The 10,368-nt window shown below is 47.9% G+C and overlaps 1 protein-coding gene across 1 annotated transcript in view; it reads right to left on the bottom strand.

Moving 5' to 3' along the window:
• The window catches only part of Kiaa1147 (KIAA1147 ortholog), a 42,056-nt gene that overhangs the window by 3,601 nt on the left and 28,087 nt on the right, over positions 1–10,368 (bottom strand). The window contains exons 4-7 of the mRNA XM_004629131.2: positions 5,852–6,005; positions 995–1,133; positions 159–290; positions 1–25 (exon numbers count right to left, since the gene is read on the bottom strand). Of these exons, the coding sequence (XP_004629188.1) occupies positions 1–25; positions 159–290; positions 995–1,133; positions 5,852–6,005 (450 nt within the window). The remainder of the gene's footprint in view (positions 26–158; positions 291–994; positions 1,134–5,851; positions 6,006–10,368) is intronic.

Below are 10,368 nucleotides of genomic sequence, written 5' to 3'. Positions count from 1 at the left end.
TCCTCGAATATCTTCTCTGTGGTGCCTGTGGAATCTGGTGTTACAGGGGCAGGAAGCCTGAGGAGGTCACTGAGTGGCCAGCTGGACCCCACAGGGGACAAGGTGGTCGGGAGCAGGCCTCAACATGGGGACAGGAGGACAGAGGGCCCCATACTCACAGGCCACATAGGACACCTCTACCTCCAGGCTCTCAATGTCGGCCACATTCACATAGAAGAAGGGCTTGGACTCGGGGATGGTGCCCCCGATGCCAGGCAGTGAGACGTTGGCCAGGCAGCAGCAGCAGTACACTGTGGGAGCCAGGAGGAGACAGGCAGGCGGTCAGCACCTCCCTTGCAACGCTGGCCTCCAACGCAGATGCCCCGGGTCTGCGTGGGATCTGTCCAGGTATGTACACTGGTGCTGTGTATACAATGGTGGGGCCTTTACAGGGAACTAGATCGGGGGGCTCCACAAGGGGGTGAAAGCCGAGCTCGGCTCGCTCCACAGCAGTGCCCTCTAGAGCATGCCTGGCTCCTCCTCCCTCTCCCAAGGTGAGGCCCTTGACACAACTAAGCAGACACCGGCACCATTCTCTTGGACTTCCAGAACACGACCCAAATGAATCTTTGGTGTGACTCCCTCAGGCGCAGGCATTTTGTTACAGAAACAGGAAGTGGGTCCTGCCAACACCCCATCCTGCAGCCTCCACCCTGGCCATCCACACTCTTCCCATTATTCCCTGCCACCTCACCCCCAACCCTGCAACTGTGTCCAGTCGATCCTCCACGTGTCCAGAATCCACCTTCCCTGCTTTAATCCTGACTCGCTTCTAAGCGAGCAACCAATGGCCCCAGCACTCTCTCTCCCCAGCACGCACACCAAGGCTCCACCTTCGAAAGCCTCGCTGCCGGCCTCCAACCCTCCAGGGCCCAATGTCTTCCAAGCAGTAGGAAGAACTCGGGTGTTCTCTGTGCTGGGAACTGAGGAAGCGCCTGACTGTGGCTTCGCTTACCTCTATAGCACACGACGCCCACGGGCGGGGGAGAAAATATCAAAATACGCTTCCGGAGTAAGGCAAATTTCCAGAGGATGAGGATCTGCTCTCCGAAGAACTTAATAAACTGAGACATGCAGCCAGCAGGGTGTGTGATCTGAAAGCACAAAAAGGGCCAGGGCCAGGGCCAGGGCCACAGGACGAAGCTTGTTAGAAATACATTGCTGAAAAGCACCCAGAACAGGTGTGTGCTGCGCTGCCACCCCACCCCTCACACTCCAAAATCAATAAACAACTAAAATACAAGTACAAACAAACATACGGCAAGGAATAGGTCTGCTGTACAAAATGTTTAAGTTTTATCTTTAAACTGGGGTTTTACAAAGCAACACATCTGTGGTATACTGAAGTTTTGGCTTTAAGGACCATTAATTACTTAACTCTGGAGAAAGTGGTGCAGAGGAAAGCAAGCTGAATTTAATTTCTTAAATACCGGAAATAAAGGCACACCTGAAGAGACAGTACGCCTTGCTGAGAAGCGACCTCCAACACATTATAGAGCGCTGGGTGAACAGCCTTGGATTAGCCACATAACCGGAGACGGCTGCACACCCTGCGAGGTGTCAGCAGTGACCACAGCCAAGGAAGACCCACACACAGGGCCTCCCAGCCCAGCCATTCTACACTCTAACCAACTTCCTGCCAAGGCCGGCTGTCAGGAGGCTGGCAACCGCAGGGCTCCCTGGAAGGCAGGGGTTAAGAGAGGAAGCTCAGGGAATTCCAAGCCTGGCCCTGCCACTTACTGACAGGAAGGCTGAGAGAAGGTAAGCTCGTGTTTCTAGTTCACTTTCCTCATCTGTAAGTTGGGAAGACCACTGCCTATGGCTAGGATGAGACAAAATCGGAAGTACTTAGCAGCTAAGAACAGCCATACATGGCAATGACTAACGTCACTGACAACACAGAAGGGTCAAACCAGGTGCCTTGAGGCATTTCAAAAGGTCACTTCCATGCTGAGGCGTCAAGGCCTTGGTGCCAGCCAACCAAAGACTAATTCCCCGGAACCGTGAGCCAAGCTTCACCCCTTCTCCTTTGTGTTTGGGTCTCATCATGTATTTTGTCCCAGTGAGAGGAAAGTGATCAAAACATACAAACTCATTCAAAAAGTACTTACTTTATGGCAAAGCACCAAGTATTCTAGTGCAAACAGTTAAAAAAAAAAAATTAAAATTAAAACACCAAAAGAAAAACAAAACAAAATAAAAACTTCCTAGGCCCTGTCTTCATATAGTTCTAAGTTGGGAGAAACACATAAACAGTTTGAATCCAGCCTGGTGAGAGTGTGTAGGAAGGACAGGCGCTATGGGATGGATGGAGGTTGCTGATTGCAAGAAAGTCAGACACTTGCTGGATGTCTGAGCTTCAACATAAAGCAAAAATCTGCGGGTGCTTTCTGACAGAGACCAGCATAAACGCAGGCCTACAGGGTAGGCGGGAACACGCACTTCCTGTGAGCTGCCAGCTGCGCAGGTGGCCCTGACAGCTGTCATTTTCCTCTGGCCCCTTCCTTTTCCATAAAAGTACAGCCATGCCTGCCACTCCAGACAGTGTCCCACCCTCGGGCCACGTTCGCACCCATAACATAAGGTGCATCCACTCATTTCTCCACATTCATTTGCGTATGTGGGTGCCCAGGTCTCAGTCTACACCTGAGACTGGGGTCACTACAGTGTGATCTTTCATCTGCCTTTCTGCGTGACCTGCCACGCCTTCCCTATCAATTTCTTATGCTCTAATTCATTATTCACAATGGCTGCTTGTTCTATGGACATCCTAGTTCTGTGCCTCTTTCAATGATGTGGAATTAAACCCTGCATACATATCTGGTGGTTGTATAGATAGGCCAGGCCCCAAGGAGTGAGGTCACTGAAGTAAAAGGAACACATATTTTTAATTTTACCACGTTGGCATGTCTTTCTGTTTATATTTAGTACAGGGTCTACAGGCTCTCATTCCACAGATCGGACTCTAGTGATTCTGTTTTTCAGCCTCCCAAGCACTGGGATTACAGGCTTGTGCCACCATGCCCATTCTCAATTTCTGTTTGAGCATGCCCCAGGGGCAGGGCCAGTACTGCAGGCTGCAGATTGAACCCTAGTCCCTGTGTCTGCCTAAGCAGGTGCTTTAATCCACTGAGCTATTTGGCTGGCCCTTACTCTGTTCTTTATAAAGCCCAAACATATTTGCATTTGCAGCCTACGCAAGGACCTCTGGCCCTGTATCTCCTATTTCACAACTATGTTAATGAGCTGCCCTCAGCTGGGCAAAAGCACTTGGCAATTTTCTTCTTTTTGATCCTCCTTCCTGACATCCAGTGATGAGGAATCCAAAAACATCTGGTCAGACTCCAGTCACCTCCCTCTGGGTTTGGAGACAGCCTGGAACCAATTTGGCTTGAATAATGAGTGACATACAGATGGACGGACAGACAGACAACTTTCAGATCACTCGCATCCCCTGGCCCACACTCTGACTTGGCATAATCTCTGAGCCAATACTAAGGTGTTGGGAAACCTGCAGACCACACTTCAAGAACGTCCATGCCAATTGGCAGGAAGTCAGTGCCCGCAGGCCGGAAGGCTGCAGGAAGGCAGGTGCTTTCCTGAGGCCCCGCCTCCTGCCAGCACTGCTCCACCAGGAAAGGACTTCTGTCTCCTCCTGTAGTTGTTCTCAGCCCTCCCAGCACAAGCTGACCCACGCCCCACAGGCACCCCCATCAGAAGCCCAGAGATCCAGGCTGGCAGAGCATCCCTATGCTGGTTACAACCCCAATGCTGGCTCCCCTCCTTGGCTACCCTGGCTCTGGATGTGGCCAGTAGCTTGAAGACAGCCCCAGTGAGCCACCCGCTTGGTGTTCACAACCTCATGCACTTCCGTTTCCTCTTGAGCAACTTGTGTCTAACCAAGTAACAGCAGAGCTACGCAGCAGGTGTTACTCCCCCGGGTGAGGTTACAAAGAAGTCCGGTTTCCATCTAGTTAGCAGGTTTGGATCTCTTGTTGGTTCTAATGAAGCACAGCTGCCAGATTAGAGACCCACATGGCCAAGAACTGAGGTGGTCTCCAAATACCAGTAGAATGCTGAGTCCTTCATTTAATCTAATCCTACCAATAAGTTTAGAAGTGTACACCTCCCTGAGCCTTCCAATGAGGCCTCCCCTCTGTCTGCCCCCTTGACTGCAGTCTACTGAAAGACCATGATGTGGAGGACCCCTCTAAGCCATTCCTGGATTCCTGACCCACAGCACCTGTGAGATAGTAAGTGTGCATGGTTCTAAGTATACAAGGTTGGTGGTGTGATACCTTATATTTAATACAAGGTGGCATTCATATCCCTGTTTTTTCCTTTGGTCTTGTTTGTTTTTTTTTTTTTGAGGTTTTTTTGTTTTTGTTTTTTTTTTTAGTTGAAATTGTTTTTTAGGTAGTTTACTTTTTGCTTTTGGTGCCAAGGACCGAACCCAGGGCTTCCAGCTTGCTAGGCAAGCGTTCTACCACTGAGCTAAATCCCCAGCCCGTCCTTTGGTCTTCTAAATCCTCTATTACCAATTCCCTATATTGAATTAGTTGAAAATACCTAACACGATCTGTTTTTCTGTTAGGACCCTGTTACTTCCTAGGGTTCAAATTCTACTGTCTAGTATTTAAGGGTCTCTACAATTTGACACGTTTATGTCTTGTACTTTCCTTGGCCTACATCCCTACAAAGGCAGTGAAGTAGGGCAAAGAGGGAAGGGCCCCGGGCCTGATCCCTGTCCTGTATTTAAATCCTGACTCTTAGCTTTAATTGCTAAGTGGCCTGAAGCACATCAGTGAGTCTTTGTAAGCCTCCATGGCTTCTGCTGAGACACAAGGAATACAAAAGAACTTAAGACTGCTGCACCAGGTATAAAGACCTAGCAGAACGGCACCGCAGGGTATGCTTGCAGAAAACAGCAGACAATCGCTTTCACTACTGCATTTGTCTTCCCTTAGTGTGCAATCAGCAACCCCACGTTCCACTGAGCCAAATACAAACTTCAGGGACCAGCTGTTCTTTCAAGATGCTTTTTCCCTTAGACTTAGCATAGTTTCTTTCCCAGGGGAGCCTAAGTTTCCACTGAAGTATCTTATGACCAGTCAAAGGGGAGAGGGAAGGAAAAGAAAAAAGGATTCCTGTTCTTAGTGGGTTTTGTATCCTCCCAACATCTAATGCTTGGGCAAGTGTTTCATTAACTTGAAGCAAACATATTCTAGTGTTGAAAGCAAAGTGCTACAGAAAATCTACAAAGTTAGTATCAAAAATACTGTAACTAGGGGCTGGTGAGATGTCTCAGTGGTCTAAAGCACCTATTTAGAACAAGCTTAGCAAAGCACAGAGACCGCAGTTCAATCCCCCAGCACCACATGCCAGCCAGCCCTGCCCCCTGGTGGGCTGAGCTGCCCCCCCCCACAAAAATAAAAAAAAAAAATACTGTAACTAAGAAATATCACACCTGTTCATCAAATCCTTCCATCTTTACTTCCAGTGTCTGGATAAGTAATACCGAAGCAACCCCCAGAATCAAATCCATCTTTTCCCTTCTAGGAGTCTAGCACAACCCACCTGCCTGTGATACACATGGTTTGGAATTATAACTGCGGAAGTACCTAACAGGCGAGCAATTTAAGGCAACTCACTTGAGCTTTTCAGTAAACCCAAATGCTTCTGTTACAACCTAATTCAATCAAAAGCAGGCTCCGCATGAGCCCCAGACAGAACCCCCCTAACAATGAAAGCAATGTACAGCTACTGCTGCAGACGCGGGTCCAGCACCGCGGGAGGGTAAGGCTGACCTCACCTTCATCTCGGGATACATGTAGCGGTGGATGGAAGGCAGCCAGTAGACCGGGGGCAGGCTGCTGCCTCTCCCGGGTCCCACGTGGAGCACTCCCTTCTTGTCTTCATAGAACGCAGCCAGATGAGAGTAATGTCCCGGCATCTCCAGCTGGTGCCTGCGCAACACACACACAACCAGCACAAGCACAGTGAAAACAGCCCCACAGTCCAAGCCCCAGACCCGCAGCACCACTGCAGCTCTGAGGCTGCCTCAGAGCCTCCCGTTGTGCGACTGAACATTCTTCCGAGGGCCCAAACGTGGCTCATGCATTTGCTTTCTCATGGGAAATGCACAGAATTATCAGGCTGTGACTAATGTCTACTGTCCCTGAGCAAGGTAGGCGACGCCGAAGCTCCGATGTTGTTCCCGGAGAATGGTGGTTTTCTTGGTGAGAGGCTAACCTGGACAACCACAGAGTCCCTGCTGCACGCTGCCTTTTGTGTCAAATTCATGCTTCGTTGCTCTCTTTGTTGTGATAAAACAACAAGGAGAAGCTTATGCCTCGTGTCCCAAATAAGGTCCTTTACTGGAAGAGTTAAAGCTGGCAAATTACAGCAATGCACCCCACACCCATGTTTGTACAGCGCTATTCATAATAGCTAGATCTTGGAGGCAGCCGAGACATCCATCGATAGATGAAAGGTAGAGGAAATGTGGTATCTGCACACCTTGGAGTACTACTCTGTCATAAAGAAAAATAAACCTCAGTCATTTGTAGGAAAGTGGAGGCACTTGAGACCATAAAGTTAGGTCAAATAATTGAGACCACAGAAGTTTAACCAGAAGCTTAAAGCTTGATTTCTCTTATAGGAGAACCCCATAATATAAATACAGATCAAAATGAAAGACAGCAGAAAGTGGGGAAATAGTTCTTTCTTAAATAGGAAGGGGCTCAAGAGAAGGGCGAGAGAGGAGGGAGGGGACAGTAAGGAATAAAGGCATGTCATGTGTAGGCACCAATTCCACACAGAGTGACCATGAGGGACTGCAAACAAGTTACAGCTGCAGGTCACAGAGATCCTCACTGCCCATCAATAGCAAAGAAATGAAACACAGCACAGTATGTTCTCCCCCTGCCCTGTTCCTATCCTCTGCACAGGTCAGAAGCCCTGTCACCTGACCCCAAAACCAAGGAAGGAGCACCAAGTCCCTACCGCAGTGTACAGTGCTGAACCCCGCTTCCAAGTCAAGGTATGAAGATTAACAAAGGTGTCAGGGCTTTAACTTTGCCCCCACTGCACATGAAAAAGGTGGAAGTCTAACTCCTAGTACCTCAGAATGTGGCCTTACTTGGACAGCCTTTGCAGAGCTAAAGGCCACTGGAACCCTAATCCAGTAGAACTCAGAGAGGGGTGGCGAAGCAGGGACCCAGACGAAGGATCCACAAGCCAAGGAACACAGAAGACCGCCAGCTACCACCGGAAGCCAGACAGCAGCAGGGGGCAGGTATCCCCACCCTGCCCCCAGGGTCAGGAAACCTACCGCTCTACACCTTGGTTTTGAGCTTCTAAGCACTAGAACTGTGACACAGTAGCTTCTGTTGTCCTAAGCCACCCAGTGTCAGGCACTTCGTTATGCAGTCCCAGTAAATAAAAGGCTTCAATCCTTTTTAGCTCATTTTTACTTTCTTGGTGTTTTATAATTTCCTTAAAATGATGGAAAAGCAGCAAAATTTCCCTGAGCAAAGGACAGGCATTCCTAGTTGTGACTGGCCCCAGAGCAAGTGATTTCAAAAAAGGCAATTATCTGTCACCAGCCCCCACCGACCTCTAAAATACAACACAAATGGTTCAGAATCAAAATGTCACTGACTCACTAGTAGCCAAATGTTCTCCAACTACCTCCACACCAGAGTGACTTTCAGGAAAAATTATATTTTAGAAAGGAAGGAGTGAGATCTTAACATCACTATATTTTTTAAAAAATGATTGGCAAGGGCCAGGGAGATAGCTCAGTGGACTAAGCACCTGCCTGGCAAGCATAAGGTCCTGGGTTCGATCCCTGGTACCACATGCCGTGGGGGTCCCATGCCACGCCCTGCCGGCCACTGCAACTGGCTGGTGCACACCTGTAATCCCAGTGCTGGGGAGGCTGAGACAGGAGGGGCACTACGAGCCTGAGCTGTATAGTGAGACCCTGTTCCAAAAATAAATTATTCTTCTAAAAAGAAATGATTGGAATAAGTTCCTGTCTGGAAGACAGCTGTCTAATTCCAGGGTTCCTACACATTTTGTTTTAAACTTTGCACAAGGGAACCACGGGACAAAATAAGCAACACAGAGGGTGCCTGTGACCATTTGGAAAGCCACCGTGGCAATGGCTGTGCCTGGCTATTCTGACAAGATGACAGGGTTGTGGGTCAAATGGATAGAAATCTGATCAACAGAAACTCGCAGAAAATAACCTCAAAGGTATTTTCATTACAACCCATTATAAAAACAACAACACTGAGAACCTCTATTTTCTGTGTTGAAAGGGCTGAATCAAGGGTAATTTGCTTAATGCCTTATTTCTTTCCTAGGTTTACTGTTTGCTGGTTTCCTGTTCAGCTGTCTTTTCTGTCTGGCTACATTAAACTGTATTTGGAGCAAGAATCTACAGAAAAGCTCACTTAAAGAGTATCTTAAAATAAAAAGCTGGTATCAAGGGTTATCAAATGGCAGATTAAAGCACCTGCAAGCAGGTGCAGGGGCCAGGGGTTCAATCCACGGGCCTGCCATGCTGGTCCCCCCCCCCCAGGGCACGCTGAGATGGCACCTGAGACTGGGCGTGGTGGCACACACCTGTAATCCCAGCTCTTGGGAGGCTGTAAACAGGCGGATCACCACGAGTCTGATCTAGCAAGACCCTGAACACTTTGTAGACACTTCCCTAAAAATACAAAAATAAATTAAATAAAAAGCTGGTATCAGGACTGATAGCAGAGAACAAGGAAAAAACCCACAGCACAGAATATGAACAGAGACGTAAATAGAAACCAGCAATTTGCAGATGAATGTTAAATAGCCATTGTGTGAAACCTCAGAACGTAAGCATGCTGCAGGTTCTGCCACAGTAAAGAGTGATCATCGAACACAAGGATGAGGGGCCGGGGAGACAGTTCAGTAGAATAAGCACTTGCCTCGCAAGCGCAAGGGCCTGAGTTCGAACAATCCCCAGTTCTGCCAAAAAGTAAAAAACCCACAATGATGAGGGTGGGGCAGATAGCTCATCAGCATAAACACCTGCCAGGCATGCATGCACAAGGTCATGAGTTAAGTTCATTCCCAATACCAAAACAAAAGAAGAAATCACCAAGATGTGACACTGTAAAAACTATCAATCACTGACTCCAGAGGTGCCACTGATCTGTTCCTGCAGGGCCACGCAAATGACCAACGCAGCTACCCTGCCTTCCCCTACCACAGTGTGCAATACTTCATCCAGCGTAAGAAGTGGAGGGGCCCCTGCGCCCCAACTACACCTCCTCAATCTGGCGTGTTCCCAAGTTGTCTGAATAGGTCTGTCATCTGGCTTTGCAAATACAGAAAGACCAGCACTCCCGTAGGCTGCTGGTGCAGGGAGAAAATGGCACCACCTTTTCAGGCCAAATTACAATTTATGTCAGGCTGTACACTAAGTATAGCTCTGATCCACCTAATTTCTGAAGATCTATTTAGGGATGTGAAAAAATCATTTTACTTACATGGATGCTCATGTTTACAGTGGGAAAGAAACCAACCTCAAGGCCTAGTATTTAAATAAGCTATGGTAGATCTACATGGTGACATGCTGTGAAAACTACCAAAACCGTGTGACAAGACTTTGATGATATAGGTAAAGGTGAACAGGCCACATTTAAAAAAAATTAGATATAAAATGACATCAATAGCCCTTTCAAGGGCTGGGGAGATAGCTTGGTGGTCTAACTGCCTGCCTGGCAAGTGCCAGGACCTGAGTTTGACCCCAGTACAGCATGCCCTGCAGGCCCCCAAACCCAAGGTGAGCCATGCCAGCCCCAAAAACCAGGTGTGGTGGTACACACCCATAATCTCAGGGTTCTCTATGAGTCTGAGCTGTGTAGCAACACCCTGTACTAAATAAATTTTTCCAAAAATAAAATAAGTGGGCCGGGGAGATGGCTCAGTGGGATAAGTGCTTCCCTGCCAAGTGCAAGGGCCTGAGTTCAATCCCCGGTTCTGCAAAAAAATAAAAAATAAATAAAATAAGTATTTCAGTCTTACATGCCTAGATAGACCTACAGAGTTGAAGAAATTAAATATAAGGAACATAAAAAGAAAGAAGAGAAAAGGGCTGGAGCTGTAGTTCAGTATGAAGGTCTAGAACAAAAAAAAATTATTAAATTCTACTTTTGTATTACCAGATTCCTAAAGTAAACTATCTGATTTCTATAAATGCACACAGGCTCACATGCAGACATTTCACCTAGGATTCAAACAGCCACGTGCTCTGTGGATCATCTGACATCCCTTGAGACA

Source organism: Octodon degus, unplaced genomic scaffold (assembly GCF_000260255.1).
Source record: "Octodon degus isolate 3935 unplaced genomic scaffold, OctDeg1.0 scaffold00027, whole genome shotgun sequence".
NCBI lineage: Eukaryota > Metazoa > Chordata > Mammalia > Rodentia > Octodontidae > Octodon > Octodon degus.
Note: the sequence above shows the minus strand (reverse complement) of the source record. Positions and strands in the feature narration are given on the sequence as shown.